Consider the following 23,482-nt stretch of genomic DNA (forward strand, 5'->3'; position numbering starts at 1 on the left):
TGCCAGGACCCCGACAGCAGCCCCGGCCCCCGGGCCGGCCCCGCGCATCCCCCGCGCCCCGGCCCTGCCTCCGCCGGGCAGGGTGGCCCAGCTCCTCCCGGGACACTCCGATGGGTGCAGGGGGGTGGAGGAGGCCCCTGCCCGCCTGCCCCTCCTGCTCCGGGTTAGGTGCGCCCCTGCCCGGCGGGGGGATGTGGAGTGGGCAGAGAACAGCTGCGTGCCCTTAAAAAAAAATAATACAAGCTACAAATTAAAAAGAACCGATTGGCATCAAGCAAGGCTCCGCAGTGCGGGTTCAAGTGCTTGCGCCTGTCTGCCGGGCGTTCGGGGCAGAGCGTGGGATCCGCGGTGCCCCCGCCCCACGCACGGCGCTGTCCCCGGTGGGGTGCGGGGGGCGCTCCACGGGCGGCTCCGATCCACAGCACCGGCAGCCGGGGGGTGGGAGGTGGGATTGAAGGGGGAAGGGGAGATGCGGAGGATTTTATTAAAACAAAAAGTTGAGCAGCGTGTATGTACTGGCGCAGCCCCGAGTCTGAAAGATTGTAATTTTCTTTTATGGTGTCTGGCAGGATTTGCAACAGATATTAATGGGAACATAAATAGCGCATGGAAGGTATTGAACAAAACTGTTTAATGCAAGGAGGTTGTACCAGGGGAAAATCTATACATAGTTTGGATTGATTCATACCTCGGACACAGCCGTCCCCTAAAGGAGTTCCCAATTTCTGAGCGCTCCCTCTTTGATTGGCAAACCCTGTAATTAAAACAGATTAGAGCGGTCGGTGTTACTGTTTTTAAAACGCTTTTTTTTTCTGCCCAACTGGTGGTGGCTGAGCCGAGTTCAAGGTGGCGAAAAAGTGTGCGCGCCGGGAAAGTGTACGATTTCATGGTACGCATACATAATAAAACATGTAATCAAATTATATCTCTGTGCCTATATATGCGGAAAGATCTACGGTCATTGCTGCCGGGTGAGAATAAACTATTTAAACCTTGCAAACACTCAAGAACTGTATTAATATCCCATTAAAAAAAAAAAAAAAGGTGGGAAAAAAAGGTGTCACTTGTCCCCCCAGCCCTTGCCCCGCGGGAGCGCGGCTCTCCCCGCGGTGACCCCTCCCGGGGGCGCGGGCGGCGGAGCGGCCGCGGTGGCGCAGCCCGGCGGCGGCTGCGCGCCTCGTCCCGGCCCGTCCCGGCCCCGGTGCCGGCTGTCAGGGTCCCCACCGGCCGTGATGGATCGCTGCAAACTTTTTTTTGGCGGCGCTGAAATGTTGAAGAGCGGGGGGGAGCCGCCCGTGCGCATGTGCGAAGGTGTCCAAACTGACAATGCTGGAGAGATAGCGAGCCGGGATTGAGAGAAAGGGAGAGTGTGTGTGCGGGAGAGGGAGAGGAGAGAGGGAGAGGGGGAGCGAAAAAGGAGGAAAAGCTCCGGGAGGAAAAAAAAAAAAGCCCCCCCCCCACCCCAAGCCCACGCCAGCATCGGCCGCGGGACTGGCAGCATGCGATCCAAGGGCAGGGCGAGGAAGCTGGCCGCAAGTAGGTGCAATACCCCTTTCTCTTGGCTTTTCACCCTCCCTCTCTGCCATGTTGCATAGACATGTCTGGTGCGGCGTGGAGCTCGCAGGCAACCTGCAGCATCCCCTCGCAGCCTCCCGGCCCGGCCCGGCTCGGCGCGGCCCGGCTCGGCGGGCGGCGGCGCGGACCGGGGCGGGGGGTGCTGCGGCCGGAGCCGGGCCGGGGGTGCGGGCGGCCGGCGGGAGGTGGGGAAGGAGTTGAGGAAAAGTTCAGTGGCGAGCGCTGGAAGTTGCTGCCGCCGCCGGGGGCTGGAGTGGGGGGGGGTCGGGGAAGGGGGGGTGCGAGAGGCTCCGGGCCCTATAGTGGGCGCTGTGGGCTGTCGCAGGGCCGGGGGCCGCGGGGGGGCGGCCAGCGCGGGGGCGCGGAGGGGCAGCGGCGGCTCCGCGGGGAGGCGGCCAGCCCCGGGCGCAGGTAGCCGCCGCGGAGCTACCGGGCACCGCTCGCTCGCCCGCGGGCTTGTGCCGAAAGGCGGCTCCCCGAGCGCACAGAGCCGATCCGATCCGATCCGCGCCGGGGCGGGCGGGGCCGCGGAGCCGCTCCGCGTGGCCGGGATGCTCCGCGCGGTTCGGCGGGGACGGCGGGGCCCGGAGCGCTTCCCAGCCCGCTGGAGTCGCCCGCTAAAAGTTGATGTAAATGTTGTAATTTCAGGCGCTTTTCCAGCAGTTTTTTTATGCAGTTTGGCCGCCCGAAGGTCTGTGTTCCGCGAGGCGAGGGCTCGGCCGTCCACACGCAAAGCCCAACTTACTTAATTATTTGTCTTACACTCACCCCATCTGTTTCTCCTTTATGATAGTGATCTCTGCTTTTAACTGCTGCAGTGTTTGGGCTCCTTTTCTAATTTTTTTTTTTTTTTTAATGAGGGATTCAACAACAAAACTTCGCCAGCTTTTGCGTCCTATTTTAAAAGCAACTGATGTCTTTATTTTCTCTGACACAACTGGGCAAGTTTCATTTGATATCCAAGGCGATGGTAACTCACATTCCCGAGTGAAAAAAAAGATGGGCAGGAGAAAAAAAGTCAGATGAAATGTTGCATGAGTTGCGTGACGTAAAAAGCAGATGCTTATTTACTCTTTATTTGTGAAGGGGGAAAAAATAGAGAAGCGTGGAAAAGGGGAAGTGAAAGATGTCCCTGGATCATCAGCAGCTTTTCTGTGAACCTGAACAACAGCAGCAACCTGCGTTTGATTAGGTGATCTTAAAGTGGATAATCCAGCGCCCTCGATTCGAAAACAAATATATTTTTAAATCTCAAGGTTGCCATCCCTGCTTTGGAGCAAATTATGGGGGAAAAGATCCCCCATCCCGACCAAATCCGTCAGGTTTCTTCTCCTCTCCCTCGCTTTGCTGGCTGCGCAGCGATGCAGGGCTCCTGCTGCTGCTCCTGCTCCGGCTCCAGCTCCGCGGGCGAGATCCGATCGACTGCAAACTTTGTGCGTCCTGCAGCAGCAGCAGCGCTTTCCCCTCCTAGACAGATGTGTTGCATTAAATAATCCTTCGGTTACAATCGGCTCATAAAGGAAATCATATTTAAAAAGCCGGGATTTATTTCTTTTTTTTTGTGTTCCGAAAAGCTGCTTCTTTCCCCCCCGAAGAGCGTCTCAGTTTCATGGCAAGTGGAAGGAGGGTTGGAGACGACCCCTTTAATTTAGTCGCTCGAGAGAAAAGGGGTTTAGCTTTTCAGTTCTTTCTGTCTGAGTTAGGAATAGGAAAACATTTTGCAGCCTTCACCCTATTACGGGGAAAAAGATACAGATCGGGATAGAGCGCATTTCTTGTGTTATTTCACTTTTACCGCTTTTATGCGTGAAACAAAAAAGTCGCCCCGATTGCGTGACTGTCGCCAATACACAGGGCAGCTTTTCCCTCCTAATTAAGGGAGAATACCTGAAGGGTATTTTCTTGACCTCAGCGTAAAATTACTAAAAAATAATTTTGAGGCTTTGCCCCCCCTCTTAAAAAAATAAACAGAAAAATAATTCAGAAGAAACAAAAAAGAGCCACGCGGCGAATAGCCAGTGATTTTTTTAAATGTCCAGCTGTAAAAATAAGGCGAAGCAGAGGCTGAAGTGGGTCTGCCCGCCGCGCTCTCGGGAGGCTGGCGGTGAGGAGCGGGCTGCGGGGAGCGCTGCGGGCCCGGGGGCTGCGGGCCCGGCTGCACCTGCGAGGGCATCCCCGCTCCTGGAGGGGCCGGGACGGGCCCCGGCCCCCGTGGCAGCCGCTTTTCCACTCGGGTGGGTTTGTGCCTGCCTGGTGAAACCGTATCCCCGAATAACCCCCGCCCCAGCACGGGCCGCCGCAGCCCCGCAGCCGGCCCGGGGTAGCCCCAGCCACCCAGTAGCCTCATAAAGAGACAGAAGGTGATCAGATTAGGGGAACACACGTGAATAAGGAGGCACTTGTTACTTTTACACTTTATCACCACTCTTTTACAGGCAATTTAGTGCAGTCAAGGTAGATCCAGATCCCTCTAACCATCTGAGATAGTAAAATAGCACTTTCCTAAGTTTCAGCAGGTTTTCCTGCGCCTGTAATTTGCCTCAGTCTAGTACTTAAAAGGCTTGATTGAAAAACAGAGCCGGCAAGTTTATTTGCCTGTTTAAGACTGTCCGGGAATTTGTTTTCGAGCAGGGAGATGTTTGCCGTGTCCCGGCTGCCGGCCCTCTCGGCGAGGCTGTTTATTTGCCATCGCTTTACCATCGCCTCCGCCTCCGGGCGGCTGCACCGCCGCGGGCACCGTGTGCTATGTCCCGGCACGGGGCTGCAGCGCGGGCGGCCGGCAGCCCCTCTGTCCCTCGGTCCCTCTGTCCCTCTGTCCCTCTGTGCCTCGGTCCCTCGCACTCCGCCCCGCCCGGCCCGGCCCCGCCGCGGCTGCTGCCGCCGGCACCGCCCCGGCACCGGGCTCGGCCCGGCTCGGTACCGCCCGGCCCGGCCCGGCCCGGCCCGGGGCATCCCCGGCGCGGCGCTGTCCGCGGGCGGCTCCTGCGCGGCGGGCGCGGGCACGGGGGGCTGCGGGGACGGGCCAGACAATCCCATTATACGCCGGGCATATTTTCACCAGGCGCTTCATTAACCCTTTTCAGGGCGGACAGCGCGCGTGTGGCTTTCCGCTCCCTCTTTCTGCCCTTCCTTCATTCCTTCTCTCCTCCTCTACCCTCTTTTTCTCCTTCTTTTCTTTTCTTTTCTTTTCTTTTCTTTTCTTTTCTTTTCTTTTCTTTTCTTTTCTTTTCTTTTCTTTTCTTTTCTTTTCTTTTCTTTTCTTTTCTTTTCTTTTCTTTTCTTTTCTTTTCTTTTCTTTTCTTTTCTTTTCTTTTCTTTTCTTTTCTTTTCTTTTCTTTTCTTTTCTTTTCTTTTCTTTTCTTTTCTTTTCTTTTCTTTTCTTTTCTTTTCTTTTCTTTTCTTTCCTTCTCCCCTTCCCCCCCCTTCTTCCTTTTTTTTTTCCCTCTCTCTCCTTTCTATCCTCTCTTACTCAGGGCTAACATCCACTCCTGAATTTAGGACCAGCTTTGCCGCCTGGGCTGAGCCCAGGGCTGAGCTTTGCGGTGCCTCCTGGCTGCTCCCCGGCCACCCCGGGCCGGCCGCGGTGCCGGCACAGAAAGGACACAAAGGAAAAGGACGGTCCGAAAGCTGAGCTCGTTATTAATGCAGCCCTGCTTGTAAATGAAAAATGTAACCCTTGTTAATTAACGCTGTTTACATGGGGTACAAGAAACTTAAGAAATGTTTCTACAAAGGGGAAGGAACTGTTTACAAAACTCTTTCAAAAGTGTGACATATTGCTGCAGTTCCAGCACTAAAAAGCCAAACACACTTACACGCCTTTGAAGTTGGCTGGCTGAGGCAACATTATTTGACTCGGATTCAGATATTGCTTGTGGGTATAACTAATGGCTTTTACCTAGTTAGTGGGCTGGGAGGGGCGAGGGCCTGGGCGCCGTGGCCATTGGGTCCCTCTGGAGAGCTGGGGCTGGCTCCCCGCCAGCTCTGTACAATGTCAACATTGAATATTTGAATTCCCAGACTCTATTTAACAACTTTCTAAATAAATAAACTCATTGTGTGTCTGTGTTTAAAATTATTTCACCTCTTTCATGAAAGCTACAGCATCTTATTACACTGGCCTCTCGGGCTGCTTTTCCCCCTTTTCTTTCCAAACAAACACAAACGGAGCTGAGCACTTTTGGTGTTTTTTTTGTTTTTCTCTGTCTCCTGTCTCTCCCTCTCTCCCCTTCTCACTTTCTGTCTGTCTTCTCCCAGAGCAGCTGCTCGGACATCCCGCCACGTCCTCAGTGGGACAGCTCTGTGCACCTTGTTATCTAATCATGACTAAAACCAAAGCCAGGTTCACCAAGTCGGTTAAATATTAATCATTTCTAAAAGGAGGCCCAAGTGAGTGCCATTGCTGCAGCAGTGCCCTGTACATACTCAATCATTTTGGCTGCCCTACCCTCGGCGGGCTCCAGGGACAGCTTTCATTGTTGTTTCCATAAATGGCTATTAGTGTTCATATTCACCTATTCACCCACTTATTTAAGTGCACATAAGTGTGGATGTGGCTGTGCTCATGGAGATGTGTGCACACACGTGTGTTCAGAACATACTTTTCTGCTTATGCCACGGAGATAGATTTATTTATGTGCATAATACCTGTGTCTGTGTGTGCACATACAGAGAGGAAAGCAGGTAAATCCATTTGATATTTGTAATTGTATTAATATATGTACAGCGTATAGTTTAGGGACAGATTGTGGTATGCACAGGCTCCTGGGGTGCTTGTAGTCCTGACACCAATATCTCAACACCCACAAAGGCTCTGAAATATTCTGGTTGCATGTAAGGGACACCGTACTGATATGCAGGAGCCTGGGTGTTGCTCCATGGGATGCTTCCCAAACACACTAATTGTGTATTCCCGTGGCAGAAATATTCATTGTAAAATACATATTGCCTTCCCATGGAAGTAAAGATGGCTGGACAGAGAAGGTATTTCTGCCTGTCCTGGGGAGCACAGCTCCCTGATAAAGCTGTCTGAGTTCTGAAGAAAGTGGGATGAATTTTCTGCCAGGACAGGTATGTGGCAGAAGAAAATGTTGGTGGTTGCTGCAGCCCGAGGTGGGTGAGGAAAGGGCAGTGGGGAAGCAGATGGAATTTTATAAATCTCAGCTAATGAAACCTTGTCCACAGAAATTGCCTTGCTTTGCAGTAAACCGCCTTTTAAACAAATGTACTTTAGCTTTGGAAGGGCTTGTTCAGACACTTAGGTTTCCAACCAAGAATTCATAATATTTGTTTATTTAAAATTTAACTAGGTTTGCTGTCATTTTTGGAGCAAGTTGGTGTTCTTTTGCTGTAATTTAATACAATCAGTTTTACATCACTTCAGTGTAGTTAGGCAAGAAGTGGCTTATGATGAGCAGAAAGAGGTTTAATCCCACATGGTTTCAAACTAGCAGATGCAAGTGTCATGTTATTCAGTAGACAGAGCTAGAACTGGACAAATGCAGATTAGAAATGCAGTTTATATTTTAAGTAGTGAAGGTATTTAACCAGTAAAACTATTTACTGAGAGCTGGGTGGGTTTCAACCTCAGTGGAATTCCTTTGTCTTAATTAAGGTTGGCTGTTTTTCTAAAAAGATATGAGCTAGTCCAAACAGGAATTAATTTAGGGAATTCCTGTAGCCTGTGTTATACAGGGGTAGCAGACCAGACCACTCTTCCTGATTTTATAATCTATGCACCCAGTTAAAGCTGTGCAGTTTTGTATGGAGACATGAGCTCAAGGCTGGGATCACAGGAATGCACTTAAAAACTAAATGGTCATTAAAAAACCCCTGGTTCAGCTCTGACAACGCAGAACCAACATCTGGCTCAAAGTGTTTTCCATCCTCAGCCCTGCTTACCTGGATCACAGGCACCCTCAGAAGTGGCACATCCCCAGGTCTGAGGGCAAAGGCAGTGATGGGTTTTGCAAAGGTGGGAAGGAGGAGCAGGGTGTGGGAGCTGAGGTTTGGATACAGAGAGCAGGGTCTGGGGTCAGTGGTTTGATCACTGCTCTGTGATGGATTTCCAGTGGGTTCCTGCCACGATCCTGTGCAACAGGTTCCAGTCAAGACCAGTAGAGTTCATGATACAGACCAGTAGGCATCAGCAAGCACCTCCAGGACCCCTTTGCTGCAGGAACTGCTGGAGGGAGGTGTTTGCTGGCAGACAAACAGCAAGCTGGGAAGGGGATGGAGAAGCTAAGGAGAAGTAAATGCTGTCCCCAGGACTCTGTCTCTTTGCACTGCCATTTTAAATCTAAAAATCAAAATTTTCAGGGTATAAAGAAGCCCTGTCTGATCACTCATTGACTTTATGTTCCCTCCCTTTTCTTTGCATTTCTAGGCTATGCTGAGGCATTGCCTTCTCCAGTGCTGCTGGAAGAAAGGGCAGCCACGGATACATGTGGGAGGAGGGAAGCTAGCCTGCAATGAATATTGTATTTGGTGCTAAATATGTAACAAAGAGAAAGAAATGTGAGTTAATCCAGCAATAAGAGTTGGGAAGTGAAATACAATTTGTTTTATTTCAGGGTTTAATGTTGTGGTCTGTTTCAGTGAGGCATTATCTTTTAAACTGGGATATACACAACGACATAACCCCCACTACCTTGAGGGAATGTCAGAGTTTGATCTCTGAATAAAGGAAATTCAGAGTTAAGGCTGAAATGTACCACATGGCCTCCAAGTCCCAGGAACAACAGGAGGCAAGGAAGTAGCTAAAGCTATGGGCTGCACTTTAAAATGAGTCCAGCAACTACCAAGCCGCCAGTGCTCGTTGCAGATCCACAGCACGGCTTGAGCTGGGATTTGTATTGACTAGAGAGAGATCCCGGATGGTCTTGAGTCTTTTTAGAAATCTTGGCTGATCTGTGATGAGCATGAGACTTTTATGGTGGAAGGATTACAGTTCTGGGCTTAATTTATGCAACAGAAGCACTCTTGTCTCCTTCGACACCGATAGCTTTTGTTTAGAAAATCTTATATTGGAGCAAAATTTTGGTTCAGAAAAGAAATACATCCAAGTTACAGCTTTATTTCTTTTCTGAAGAATTGCTTATATGTCTGAATGGGTGCACTACATTTTAGCCTTGTTTAAACTCCAAACTAAATTTAAATTGCCTGTAAAATAATCCACAGAATGGAAACTGAACACAATCGTAGCCCTTGCTCCCTGACCCAAACCCATATTCCATTGCAAAGCAGTGCACTGCTCCGTTCCGTGATTACAGTAAGTTAGAAACCAGAAGAGCAAGACTTCTATGAATAGGTTATTTTTGGCAATTGCATCACCAATTATGTATAAAATTTCAAAAAATATGGGCTCTGCCAGTTTGATCTCTGAGAGGGATACAGAAAATGAAAGCTTTGAGACTGCTGTAACATCATACTATTTTGTCTATTAGATATCATTAGATTACCAGAATACTGAGACCTTCGTATCAACCAGCCTAACAAAAATTTCCCAGGTGGTTTAAATTAAAAAATTAGCCATAAATATATTTTGTATAATGTAATTTATTATGGATGTTTATTGTGTGCAGTGGGAAAATGTTTGGTTTCAGATGATCTTACCGTATAACATGTGCCCTACTGAAACTGTTTATACTGAGGCAGCTTGGAAAAGCCCCAGTTTAATTCTGAGACTGGCTGAGCTACATGCTCTGAAAGCCACAGGAAAGCAGAGCCCTTCCCCTGGAAAGCCAAAGGGGCAACAGCGTCTTGTGTGGGACATGTGCAACATAAAACTAGGCAGTGGGGAGAGAGCTGAGTGGCAGAGGAAGCTGAAGGATGGCTCAGGGCAGTGTTGTTTTATAGGGAAAATGGGAAAAAGTGACACCAGCTTGCAGCAGGTCCTGTTATACTGGCATGGGAGGCTCACTGGTGTCTGAGGGATGCTTTTCTACCACATCCCATGTTTTATCAGGCTTCTTTCTGTTTCAGCTGGGTGTGGTGAGCAGGGCTCTGTACTGATGCCCACCCATGACTCCAGATTTGCCCTTCTGCAGCACAGAGAGCAGATTAAGCTGGCTTTGGGGACCCAGGGGTCCCTGTGATGGACACATCCACCCTCTGCTGGGGAGCTGATGGCTTCAGGAAAAAGATCTCCAGCCTCCTCTCCCGCTCTTTTGCACAAAGTCCACATGCTGGCAAGGGTGAAATCATTCCTCAGTTAAAAAAAAAACAAACCCTCAAAAACTTCCCCCCCTGCCCCAAGCTCCTTCACACATATATTAACACCAAACTGGCAAAGCCAATGGAAAAGGATTTTGCGTTTTGGCAGCAGGGCTGGCTCAGAGCTCACTGCGGGCCTTATCCCAAACCCACTGGAGCTGAAGGAGCTTGTAGCGACTTCAACAGGCCTTGGATGGGTCTGGCTGGGAGGAATCTGCTTCTCTTCATCCTTGAGGGTGCAGGGGAGGGGTTATCAGCAGCTTTTGCTCTGTGGTGAGCCCCAACATGTGATGCTGTAACAGATACCTGGATTTACATCAGTCTAAGTGAATTAGGTTGGCCCTATAATCTGGTCTCATTTAAGAGTCATTTTAGCCATCAGGATGAAATCTGAACTCTGCTGATGGGGGGACTGTGGTGACTCTGAATCCTTGTTTCCCACTGTGCACCATCTCTCCCATGGGTTGAGGACCTCTGAGGGCTGTGGTGGGCACTTGGGGGGTGTGGGAGGGGTCCAGCACCCCTGGTTTGCACTGCAGGGCTCTCCTTTCCAAGGGCTGTGGTTTTCCAAATAGCCTGAACCTGTACCTTCTGAACAAATAGCTCTGCTGCTGAAACTACCTGGTTCCTCCAGTAAGTGCTCCATTTATTGCCTCCCGATTTCATCTCAGGCAAACAGAAGGTATGAGAGAGACAAGCACCGACTGCTGGAAAAAAATCACCCCAAACATGTCTAAAGCACAGCTTGAGTCACTGGCGGTGCCTATATTTTTGATTTAAAAACCATTTAACATTTCCAGCGTTTGACAGAAATGATTAACCTTCCCCTCTTGAAAACTCTGTGATTTGAACTTACCGTGGCACGTTTTATTTACTTGCACCTTGGTGAGGAATTAAGCAATGCTTTTGGTGAGTTTTAATCTTTCCCATTCTCTTTGTGGCTCTGTATAAAGGAAAAAAAAGGAAATATGTTGTTTGAAATAATTTTGAAGTGATGTTTCTATTTTACTTTTTTTAGGCTCTTGATGTATTTTTGGCTACAGGGACTGGCATGGAGCATTGGTCTAAGAATATACAACACTGAAAAGCAAAGTGATATCAGCTGTATGTGAGCTAACTGCACTGCTTTATAGCTTTGCTGTTTCATTGTTACTGCGCCATGATAATGATGATTTACAGCAATAATGAAGACTTCTTAATTGTAAAATGTAATCAGCATGAGATATTTGTCCTGATTCTTTCAGTTCATATAAAAAGCAGTATTTCAGTAGTCACTGGCTGCCTGTGAAAATGTTATTAAGCAGCTATGCTCTGCCTCAATAATTACTGTCCAGGAGTTTGTGCTTCCTAGTAAAGCCAAGGTAACTGAGAAATGAAGAAATGATGGTCACTCCAGATGATGCAGATCAGAGAAATCTGAATGAACAAACCTGTGCAGTGTCTTTAGTATCAGTGACCACCCTCAGAATGAGAGAAAAGGTAGAATTATCTGTACTGTACCAATGCCCTGAGTGAAAACTGAGCTGAGACAGAGCCAGAAGGGGTGGTGCAGCATCAGACCCAGGACAGGATGCAGCAAACCTTCCCAGCTGGGCCTTCTACCATACACCAGACTGAAGGATCAGTCATGGACTGAATACAGAAGATTTATTTCCAACCTGACATTATTATTTATTATGACTTGAATTAAAACAGCAACCACAGAATGCAGCCAGGACTGGATGCTTGTTGTGCCGAGCTCTGTGCACGGGCACAGAGCTTAGGCCGTGAGAAATGCAGATTAAACTTGGGGCCTGCTGCCCTACACGTGCAATTACAGCATCACTGGAGGCAGTAATAAAATCCTGAGGAGAAATGGATGCTTTAAGGAAAATCCACGGAGTCAGGGCTCCATGGCTTGCACATGGGTGGACGTGCTTCATCTTTAATCACACCAGCCCTTTCCCCTACCAAATGGCCCCCCTGGCTCTGGTTTAGACGACCCTATTAGTTTTGGCCGTGTCCATAATCTGGGGTGATCAAGCTGCATTAAGTTATGAGTATCCTTGCAGCATCACCTGCTTGCTTTCAAAGAAAACAGCTCTGAGATTCTCAGGGAAGGAAGAAGGCAGCACCGGCAGGTAATCCAGCCCTATAAAATCCCTGGATTGTGGTTCCAGCCCGCTCTCCACGCGGGCGCTGGGAGAGGGACCTGAGCAGCTCGGCTGGCAAGAGCCAGCAACCAAAAAGTCCCTCAAGCCTATAAGGTTTATTAAGGTTCTTTTTAAGTCCCTGCCAATAAAAAGGGTCCACACAGCCTCTGAGTGAGGCTCCATAAGCTCGGTTTTATGTTCAGATAATTTGGAGCCAAACCGTCACGGAGTTCACATAGCGAAATACCCCACGGAGCATCGCAAACTGCGAAGAAAATATACCGAGGAAAGAGAGGACTGATAATTTTATGGTTTTCCTTGAAGTTAAGCAGTAAAATGGGCTTTATTTAGTAATTTCCGGGCTCCTGATTGCAATTTTGTTACCGGCGTAACGGTGTTTGATAGAATGTTTTGTAAATAGGGAGAAATGTCAGAAGCCAAGGTCCTCCAGAGCTTGGATCTGCCGTGGGAAGCAGTGCCACACACTCCTGGTGCCCAAAGTGGATCAGACCTGGACTGACTTTTGCATCAGACCACTGGGCAGGACATGGCAACAGTTCTCAGCTCTGCTGTGGAAGGCTGCAGGAGGAGCCCATGGTGGCTGGATAACCCATGGAGGGGAAAGTCCTTTAAAGAAACAGGAATAGTTTGACCCAGGTCCAGGGATGAGCAACATACACCTATTTTTGGAGGGTGAAGCATTTCTAATTTGAAATACATTTAAGAGCCCTGGTTTTTACAGGTGAGGTGATCATCACAATCTCCAGGCTAGTTTTCTAAACCAAGCTATTAAAATCTCTTGTCCCTCAGCCTTTTGGTTGTGTGTAAACCTAGAATTCACAGGATAAACCTCCGTTATATTTGCTCCTCACACAATAACTATTTTACACTTGGCACGGCTCATCTTTTAAAAATCTATTTTACAATGTAATAATTCACACCCACTTCTCTTTGGGAAGTCATTTGCAGAAGAGAAATTAAACATGGCTGGGCACTGGAGGGAGTACTGCTGATACACGCAACAGCTCAAAATGTCGAGGGAAGCAGTAATGGCTATGGCAGAAGATGCCATCTTGACCTTGGTGGTTTGTTTATCAGACACTAAATCACAGACATTTCTTCTCCCAGTTCTAACTGGTCCAAGGACTCAGATATAACCTTAAAAGTCCTTTCTGGGGTTTTTAAACAGAATTTGGACCTCATCAGTGCTCAGTATTATTTATGCAGCTTGAGTGAAACAAGGGAATGCAGAGACCACTGTGGGAAAGAAAAAAGGTGAAGAAACCAGAGCGAAAAAAAAGGACTATTCATTCCAAGGACTGTATTTCCTTTTCATATGTTGCACTTCCTGGTGCCACAGAGCAGAGACAATAAGGAAATATTTGATGCCTTTTTACTCACTTTGTTTATGCACCTTGTGCATGTGACAACCAGTAACCACCAAACCCATCCTGCCAGTGTTCCTAGAAAGAGGGGCTGTGGCTCACTGTCAGCAGCTAAGGTAGCACTGGAAATAAGGTGCAGGTGACCAGAGAGGAGGCAGGGATGGTGAGGGAAGAGGAAATGGGACACGTCTGATGGATTGCTGTCAGATCCTCGAGCAGAACGAGGCAAACAAATCAGCTCTGCTGGCACCTTTCTGCACAGGAATAATTTGGGACATCTGTTTTAACAGATGATTGGTGCTTTTCATATACTAAATAGGCCCTGAATATGCTGTTCTCCTGCTTTCCTCTCCTTCTCCAGTGCTATACCAGTTATAAAAAAAAATATAAATGTATTTATACATGATATCAGCAAGCTAACGTGGCTAAATCACCTCTGTACACCTTGACCTCCTGCTTAGTCTCCTGTTTCAGAGGCTCAGTGTAAATTAAGGTGCTGGCTTTACCCTTCAGGTCCCCACAGTCCCTCTGTGCTGCTGCTGCAGAAATGGCTGTGCTCCGTGGGTCGGTGAGGATCCAGCTGAAGCCTGCGAGGGCTGGAGGGAGCAGTGTTGCTTTAGGCTCCCTGCCTGAGGAGTGACATATCAGAAGTAATAAGTCTGAGCCTGAGCTGATGTCTAACAGCATCGGAGAGGGGCTGGAAGGCTGAACTCCTGCAAAAATGAGAGCAAGGAATTTAACAGCAGTAAAAAAGAGGTTAAGGAAAGAACAAAAAAGGAAAGGAAATAAAAGTGATATGAATGGCTAGAAAAACAGCTATGTCCAAATATTAACCTCCACTGCTGTATTTTGACACTGGGCTGAGTTAATAGAAGTACATGGCTAATACACATTAGTTGGAAGAAGGTAGCTCATTTCAGAAAATATCTGGATCAACTTAACGTGAAAATGTATTAGCAGAAGATATTTTATGTATGTCCAAATATGCCAATACCTTGGAGACATATTCTGCAGGATGCCAGCAAGAGAAATATATTTGACTGGTGGGGGTTTCAGCCAAATTCTCTCATTCTTGGGGCTTCTTATCCTTTTCTTCTCCAAGATACCTTTTCCTCAGCCATCCGAGGAGCAGGAGCAGACAGAGCTGTACCTTCTGTCAGCTGCAGAAGCCTCACAGACAGCATTGGCTCGAAGGGTTTTTTCCTCTTCATTCTGTCAAGGTCTTCAGTGTCTAACCCTTAGAAGTGGAAAATAGTTTCTGTTCTTAAATAAGGATTTTTCTCTCCTTTTTGTACTTTGGTGTCTCCTTGGGGTTTGCATTCTTCCATAGGTATCATTTATTTCACAGCAAAGAATCGTGGTGAGACAGCCTGGCCTTTAATTTCTGGGAATATCTTTATAGGTTTGTTTTTGTGGCTATATAACAACATTATGTTATCTATCCATCTCTCATTCCACTTCCTGATATACAGAATTATCAGGACTATCCATCAGTCACTCTTGTGTTTTCTAGCCCTCAGTGCTATATCAATTTTAAAGATATTTTTCCAGTATTACAGCTACACGGATCTTGGTGATAATTAAAAAATCGTATAATATCTTTAAAAACTCTGTGAGATGTGCAACACCACCTGAGGAAAAGTAGATTTTAGACTGGAGTTATATCATTACTGGTTTCCTGAATGTTTGAGTGAAGAAAGGCAGTTGACTAAGACACATTTCTTTTTTAAGGAAAAAATAATCTAAAAGCAATATAGAAGAGCAGGACATCTGCTTTTGTAATTATGTACTAAGGAACTGGGATTGTGCCCCACCTGATGTTGTCCTCTACAGCCTTCAAGTACCCAGACTGTCCAGCTGATTTCTCTCTGATAGCAACAGGATTTCTCAGGTTTTCAGAAGCTCACAGGATGTGTTCATGCACCTGACGTGTCAGATGGCCCGAGAGGGGAGGGACACGGGGCTGGTGGGAGATACAGGGGTGAAGGTCACTCAGTATAAAGAGAAAAGAAAGATTTTTAGGGTGATTGTGCATCTCCTGAGCTTCACCTGCACAGAGCAGTGCAGGGACCTGCTCAGCTGTGCCACATCACGGTGGAATTGGTTCCTCTATTTTACACTTGTTTGCAAGGTAATTAAGGAGCAGAAATGAGAGCTGTGTGCTGGGCAGAAGACAGGGTTCTCCCTTCCAAATCTTTTGCCGTTTGTCCTGTAGGACACCATGGAATGTGTTTTGTTCCCTGCTCCAGGTGAAGCTGTGTGTGGAGTCATGATCTCAGGTACTGCTCATGTAGTGGTGGGTTTGGGGCTGATTCTGGGCTTTGGCACAGTGTGCTGCTGCTTTTTGCTGCCTGCAGTGAAAATTTGGGGTATTTCCATCTCCTGAGTGAGTACATGCTATAAGAAGAGTCCCAAGGTGTCATCCCAGGCCTGGTACCAAAATGTTATTTCTCCTGTAGTTTGGGCAGAAGCTACAAGAAGTGGTTTGATGTTTCCTTGAGAAATAACCACTTTTTTTTTTTTTTCCTGCAAAGTTTTCACTTGTTTAGTATTGTGTCTACTGGAACGGATTTTTTTTTTTCAGTGTTGGTTACAAAATCCCAAAGCAATGGGAGGAAGAGGTTTTTTTCCTCCCCTGTGTGCTTTTTCAGATCATGTTGGAGATTAGCTCGGGGGAATGACAAACCACTCTGTTCCCAGCACAGTCTCCCCATCCACAGCTAAAATGTTATGGGAATGGGTGTTGGATGCCACATCTACTTTCACTTTGTGCTGCAGCCTTTACTGCTGTACTTCTGCTGTTTCTCCTTCCAGCCCTGTGATTCTGTTTTGTTGTCTGTACTTTCCTTGATGTATTGAAACACTTACAAAAATGGGAAAAAATAATTAATTTCTGGCTGCAGGTTTGGGTAACCATCAGGCAGCAGAAGAACCCAGTGTGTTTCCTTCTGCCCTGGTGAGTTGTGTGTGAGAAGGGAGATGGTTTTAAGGGTCTGCCTTTTTCTTGAACACTCACAGTGTGCTGTGAGAGCTTCGCCTGTTGTGCTTGCAGTGGTGCAGGTGATTGAATAGCACCACCTCACTCTGGTTTTGGTTAATAAGCAAGAAAAGGTGTGCTAATCCTATAAGGGTGTCTGATAAAACCAGCAGGGCAGCCCCACAGAGGCTGTGCTGACCACAACAAGGGTGAGGGGTGTGTTGGAGGCTGCTGCTGATGAGGAGCACCCTCTGGAGAGGGCAGGAATTGCTGGAAGGCCTCTCTAGCTTCTTGTGCTGCCCTCAGTGCTGGGCTGGGGGAATTTCCCGTGTCGGTGCTGGTGTTTCCCACATTTATGGGAACCACAGGCTTCCCAAAGCCAGCAGCCACCTCTGCTCTGAGCAGTACCAGGAGCAGCAACCTCTTGATCCACGCAGGGTGTGCTAGAGCTGCAGAGTGGGGGGGGTAACTTCTGCTCCTGATGCTTTGAAGATTTTTTTTTTCCATATAGAAAGGGGACTCTGACGTGTGTCTGATGCCCCAGGTGAAAAAGCTGGCTGTGTTACAGGCTGGTGGGTGAAATTGTGTGTCAGTGTGTGTTCTAGCACCTCTTAGCTGGTGTATCCATGCTGGGGGTTCAGTGTGGTCCCAATTGCTGGACCTGTAAAGCCTGTGAAAAACCTGTAAATTAATTTCTGACCAGACTGAGGCATCATTCACCATTTAAAAATTGTAAATCTGTGTTTATCCAACGTTAACAGATGTAACACAAATGAGTTCCTGTGTTGTCTGCTGGTCCACTAATGGCACTTGTTTGTAAGTGCTTTATGTTAACAGCTATTTGATGGTGCCCATTAGTTTTTCCTAGGTTAATGTTATATAATAAAATGAATGCTGGCCAAAAGCAATAGTAATACGATAAACAAAAAATCCAAACGCTGGGTGAGAAATGTAGTGGAGCGAGGGCTGAACTCTGGTGGGAGTTTGGTTTAATCTAAAGGTTAAAAAATGTTATAATTTGGGTTTAAGTAAATTGGCTCTTTAGTCCCAGAGGCCTTGCTCTTGTACTTCTTGTGCCTCCAAAGCTCCCACTAATGCCGATGGGAGTCTTGGGCGCACAAGAAATGCGGGTTCAGGTACTAAAGTTACAGATTGGCTTGGACCAAAACCCCTAATCCAAATACCTCCGGCTTTTGAAAGCATTTGCCAATTGGATTTGAATCTGGACACAAACATTGTGGCTTGAGCTCATCTGAGCTCACTTACATCTGTGTAAATCTGTAGTATGGCCCTGATCCAGCAAAGCACGTAAATATGTGCTTAATTTGACTTCAAGGGGACTATTGTGAGCTTAAAGCTAAGCATGTGTTTAAGTGCTTTGCTGGACTCAAGTCCAAATACATGGGAGTCAATGAAATGACACCAAATAGTGCAGTGTAAGTGAGATCTGAAATGAACCAAAATGTTTGCCTTTCTACCTGGAAATGAACACCCTGCTCACATCCTACGGATCCTGCGTGCACTTTGTATTTTCATCCATCTGCACATAATGTATTCTTTACAGTAACCTGTCCATTCAGTACAGTAAAAAAGGAAATATACTTTGAATTTTCCTGCTCTATTACTCATATTTCATGAAATGTGTTCTTATGCCAAGTGTCTGTTTATATATATTTATACATGTTGTTTCTTTATTGATATTGGCAAGATCCAAGAAGAAAAGAAATATTTTGCAGTTAAAAACTTGTAAACAGTTTTATCCCTCATTTAAAACCTTTTTTTAAGGAGTTTACCTGATGTTGTCAAATTACTTTAACTTGTTTTTGGTTTTGCCAGTCTGACCAATATGAAAAGTATTTTTTAAGCATTTAGGCTTGGTTTTAGCTGAAAATACACATTTTAAACATGTTTGCAATTAACTGACACGTGAACATGCCCTTACACTCAAATGCTAAATGCCACTTTTGTACTTTAAATCCCACTTTTAGTGACTGCCATGCTACATAAAGCTGTCAATGAATATTTTCACATGTATACATTAATACTGTTAAAAGATTTCTATTTCTTGTCAGCTGCTGCAGCTCACTGGAAAGAGAACACAAAAGGGTTAATTGAGCTCAGCCCTGCAAAGGTGGCAGAGGCATAGACTAGAACTGGGAATTAAACCCAAAACAAATACAACAAGAAATAGCCCTCGTGCCTCGGTATGACAACCACAATGCAGACATAAAGAAGTGTAAGCTGCAAATGTCTGTAGGTTATTAATGAGGTAATAGAAGCAAAATTAGGTATCAGCAGGGTTTGGCTCTGTTTGAATAAAACTGAGATCTTTTATCTCAGAATATGCTAGGAAAGACTCATAAGCTGTGATTTGGTGGTCTAGGCTGTGCCCTTCTTGGTTGTGGGAGTTGACTCATGCCATTTAAACTCGCCAGTGTTTTCCACTCAGGGCAAACAGATGTGGGATCAGACATAGAGAATGGCTGGCGGGGAAAAGGGAAAAGGTTTGCATGGCAGCTTATGAGGAAAAATGCTTTTGTGTGCTTACTTTTGAATCAGAAGGATATTTTGCACTTCAGCTTTGTGTCTGGAAAGAAGACAGGATTTTCTTGCAAATCCAGTGTGGGGGAAGCACATAATGGCAGTGCTGAAACACCTCTGTGTCCAGCTGACCACTGCTCAGGCTGAGATTGGTTCTCTGCTGATTTCAGCAGCTATCCTTGGGATTTACTTCAGTCTGGATGAGGGCAAAGTATGATCACAGACTCTTGATCAAGTTCCAGTGCTTGTGCCCTGTATGAGTAAACTTTTCTCCAAAATATTGGCAAAATACCCCTTTCCTGACTCTTAGAGAAGCTGACAGCCAGAGATGCAGCTGATGCGTTGTGTGGAGTGATCTGCTCTGCCCCCATCCCTTCTCAGCCCCACTGTCACTGGAGAAAGTGGCAAAACTCCCATTAACTTTAATGGTGCAGAATCGACCCTAAATGGATAAGGTTTGTCTTTAAGAAAAATCACTGAGGGGTTCAATTACATCATAAATGTATTCAGTGGTTGTGAAGTGATTCTGGTGTACGTACAGCCAAACCCTGAATTCCTTCTCCAGTGCCTGGGTGAGGATTGATTACAAATCCCGCTCTGAGTTACACCCCCGGAGCTGATGGCATTCCTCCCTGTTTCCTTGCATGGACAGTGCAGAGGCTGAGCTGCACAGAGCCCAACACACCCTGCTCCTGCTCCCCTTGCACAGGGGCTGGGAGGGATGGAGCCTGTCCCTGTGGGTCTACAAATCTCCCGGTGAGCTGGAGCGGCACCTGCGGGATGGTGGAGGCTGCACCAAGGGTGGGTTTGGCCCCTCAGCCTTTGAAGAGCTCTGGCATGATGTAATCCCAACCCTGTGAGCTGCTGCAGGACCCTGGGGTTGAGAGATGCCCTATAAATCTCTGTCCCTGGGTTCTGTTACCTGCCCGCTCTGTTACATGACTAATGACTTCAGGTAAAGAATGGGCAGTGCAGAAACAGGTAATTAACAAAAACATCCTTCTGTGTTTTCTGCTCAGCTTCCGTGACTGGTGTTTTCAAAAGCTGGGCAGATATGATTTGTGGCCTCCCTCTTTCACCAGCGCAGAGGCAGGGCTGGTTTGAAACCTGGCAATCCCTGAATGCTGCCCCAGTTTCCTGCTCTTGCATTTGATGCAGCCAGGGCTGGTTTGCCAGAGAGTCACTGGTATCCGCCTTGATGTGACGTTTTTGTGCCGTGGTTAAGTTGTTGGGTTTTTAAAGTTATTTATTTTTTTTTCCTGTAGCGTGGGTTGCTCTGAGAGTGGCCTGGTGCAAGTGCATTAGCAAAGTGAGCCTGCTGTAAAATATTGCTGCATCCAGCAGCCCTGTCAATAGGTCAAGCTATTTGTCCCATCCAGACAGGGTGTCTAGTTCTCCTGGCAGCATCCCTTGCTTTGGCATGGGAAAACCTGTTTTGTTTAGCACTAGGGAAACAATGTGTATAAATAGTAATGCTTGAATCTAAACACTCCTGTTGTCTTTATGCACAGGGTGCCGTGTTAGTGGTTATTTTATGATAGATTTCTTCTCCCCCCTCCCCTCCAAAGGACTCGAGTCCCAGCCTGCAGAATAGCTGCCGTTGAGTGGAAGCATTCCTGCTATTTTCCCCTCAATTCAGAGGAAGCAATGCACTTGTTGTGTTACCTTGGTGAATCGAAAGTGGTTTTCACTTCCCTTAATTAAGCCTGCTTTGGTGCTGGCCCCTCCAAGATGGAGAGCACAGCGCACTCAGGAGCGCTGCCGCTGATTTGAATTCCTAAATTCCTCTCCTTGCAAACTTCAAAGGCAAGTATATTGCTCTGTCTAAGAGGCACCAATTATGTAAACCCTGGGCTATTCAGAATGTTCCATAATTATTTATTTTCAGCGAAAGAGGTTTTAACCCAAAGTAGACAGAAAACTGGCATTTCTCCAGTTATTAGATTCTATTGAAAATGGTATTAAACAATGGGCAGGGTAACATGGTAGATTAGTGTCCCTTCATCTTCCTGACCTGGGCATGTGTCAGAGCTGTACTGAGCTGACCAAAATTACTTTGATTTGATGGCCATTAAAGGTCAGGGGCAGAATGGGATCAGACGCCTCGGTTGAGGCTGAAGTACACAACATTATATATTGATAGTAATTAAGTTGTTTCATTTAATAAGCACCATCAGATTTAAAGGCATTGTTACAGTATCGGGGCTGTGAGAAGGAGAGAGGCAGCCAGGATATGGGCTGGGGGAGAGAGGGAGAGAGAAAGGGTTCTGGAATGAGTGAAATGTGTCCCTGGAGTAATTTTTTATTTTATAAACTGAATGCAAACCTGATGGAGAACTATGGAAATGAGCAGTCATGCTGGATACATACACACACTCTCTCAATATTCCTATACTGTGGATAATGAAAAGTGCCTTCAGGGATGGGGTGGCCTTACCATTCATCAGTGCCATAGCCTTAAGTGGGTAATAACTAAGAGCTCCCATATCTAGTGTGTATATAAATTCTAGCTCCTCAGTATATTTGCTTCAGACTGTATTTAATTTATACAATTCCTTAGCTTTAAAGCTGTCAATTGATAACATTCAATCTGTGAGCCTGACTGATAAAAGGGAAGGGAAGAAGTACTCTCTAGTGGCTAGAGCAGGGGAAGGGTGTGGGGGCCAAAGATGCAAGTGGTGCTTCTTCTAGGCCTTGCTCCAAGGCCAAATGACACCCCCTGCCCTCCCTCCCCAGGTTTTTTTTTTTTTTTTACCCTCTTGGGACACAAGCTGATCCCGCTGCTTGGCAGGTGTTGGATGTATCTAGAGTAGGGAGCCACCTGCCATGAGGATAAAGGTATCTCTCTCACCTCCAGCAGTGATGAGAATCTGCCTCTGACCCTTGTGAGTTTGGGAGATGCTGACAGTGGTGGCTTCTCTGCCACCCACACTCCAGAGATGCCTGCAGGGTTAATCCCTGTGTTTGGGAGGGTTGGTGATAAAGTCAACTGGCATTTGGAAGGAGCAAGGTAGCAGAGAAGCCTGCAGCATAGCAAAGTAAAAGGAGACTGATAATTGAGGGCTCAGCAGGAATTAACTGCCCTGTGATGCACAGGTAGATGTTGAACTTGGGCAGCTTGTGCTCGTGCTGAGTTGGCTCTGCCCTCGGACACGGCAGAGATGGGGAGGTGAGTCTGTGACCGAGTGATGTGTTGGTCACTTAAACACTCCAAAGAGAGCCAAGCTCTCATACTACAATAAATTTGGAAAGTTGAAGGGAAAATGGCCAGGCAGTTTGGAGTTCAGCTTGTGAACCCAATATTGCACGTTTTTCACTGCACCAAACAAACTGTTACTAACAGGACCCTTTGTTCTTTACCCATATTTCAAATGCCCCTGTGTCAGGAAGGGACTGGTCCAGAGCTTGGCTCAGTTTCCCTTCATTGTAAGATGTACTGGTTCCTCCTGACCCCAAGCTGCTGCTGGGCTGCAAAGGCTTCCCAGCACCTGGCTGTCCCACAGGTGGCCTTTCTTGTGGCACAGTGACAACTCCTGCACGGCTGGCTGCCGTCACTGCCAGGACTCAGCTCTGCTGAGACTCACAGAGGTGAAACTCTGCAGACACTGGTGATTCCCAAAGGCCATCCTGGTGTTGGTCCTGGTGTGAGGCACAGGGCTTTGCATCCCAGTTTGGGCTCTCTGGTGTGGAGGCAGTGAAATCACGTGGTGCTGCTGAGGGTTTGGCCAAGGCATTGGCCAGGGATGTCCACTGGGATCCATCACAGGGAAAGGGTGCAGCAGAGCAGGTGCAGACCTTGAGGAGAGCTGGTGTCTGTTTCTCTGGTAGAGGGTTACACACCTTGCTGATAGAAGGACCAGGAGGTTAACCTGGGTTTCAGGGTAATTTCTTCCACTATATGGGAGTTTGAGAAATGTCATGTCTTGCATGTGGGAGCTTTTTAAAAGTAATTTCATATATTGATTGGAAAGGAGCAATCATGAGAGTGGACTGGTTGGGCACTTTGTAGATGAGGCATGCAGAGATTTGTTGTTACCAAAGCCTTGTGGTGGGTGCTGGTGTGGACTTGTGTGTTTGCTGGTTTGTGTGACAGGAAATCCCAGTTCCCATGGTGGTCAGTCAGTCAGTTCACTGAAGATTATCTATGCAACCTGGCTTCCAGAATTCATCTGAAACTCCCAAGAAATGCAGCTTGATAAGATTCTCTTTAATTCTGAGCTGCTCCACTAGAAGCCACTCAATGCTCAGGCTGCACTGCTGTAATTTGAATAAAAGGAAGAGGAGTAACCTACCAGTGGTGCCTGCGGGAGCAGTACAAATATTCTTACGATTGTGTAGGATGGTCTGAACCCAGATGGTGTTTTATAAGTTCAGCTGTAGTTTTAAAAGGCTGGAGCTTTGATGTTACTGTTGACAGGGGCCGTGGAGCAGAGCTCCCACAAAGTTTGCTGGCTTCAGGGAGCCGAGAGTGGAAATGATTGCGTGAACTGGGAGGCGCCGGATCCGGCCGAGCAGGAAGCGTGGCGTGGGGCAGCAGTCCAGGAAGGGGATGCGAGGAGGAGTGGGCACGGCGTTCCTGGAAAGCCGGTCGTGAGGAAGAGCTCCTGGCCGTGGGTGGACACGGGAATGGAGGCAGAGTGCCTGTTTGGAGATGCACG

At 47.3% G+C, this 23,482-nt stretch overlaps 2 protein-coding genes across 2 annotated transcripts in view; one reads left to right on the plus strand and one right to left on the minus strand.

The window, feature by feature from the left end:
* Positions 1-1,045: 1,045 nt before the first annotated feature.
* Positions 1,046-1,815, minus strand: LOC134556092 (myosin IC heavy chain-like). Its single transcript, XM_063408314.1, has 2 exons — positions 1,550-1,815; positions 1,046-1,329 (listed from the first exon to the last, which is right to left on the minus strand). The coding sequence occupies exons 1-2, from the start codon at positions 1,584-1,586 to the stop codon at positions 1,061-1,063; spliced, it is 306 nt and encodes a 101-aa protein (XP_063264384.1). The 5' UTR covers positions 1,587-1,815; the 3' UTR covers positions 1,046-1,060.
* The window catches only part of MECOM (MDS1 and EVI1 complex locus), a 326,912-nt gene continuing 304,752 nt past the window's right edge, over positions 1,323-23,482 (plus strand). Inside the window, exon 1 of the mRNA XM_063408312.1 lies at positions 1,323-1,536. Within this exon, the coding sequence (XP_063264382.1) occupies positions 1,500-1,536 (37 nt within the window). The 5' untranslated portion in view covers positions 1,323-1,499. The remainder of the gene's footprint in view (positions 1,537-23,482) is intronic.

The sequence above is a fragment of the Prinia subflava genome, chromosome 11 (genome assembly GCF_021018805.1).
Source record: "Prinia subflava isolate CZ2003 ecotype Zambia chromosome 11, Cam_Psub_1.2, whole genome shotgun sequence".
Classification (NCBI taxonomy): domain Eukaryota; kingdom Metazoa; phylum Chordata; class Aves; order Passeriformes; family Cisticolidae; genus Prinia; species Prinia subflava.

Coding starts and splice junctions, on each gene's coding strand:
- LOC134556092 (XM_063408314.1), bottom strand. CDS start 1,586: ATGGCAGAGAGGGAGGGTGAAAAGCCAAGAGAAAGGG. Junction 1,330..1,549: donor TGAAAAGCCAAGAGAAAGGG/GTATTGCACCTA, acceptor CTATCTCTCCAG/CATTGTCAGTTTGGACACCT.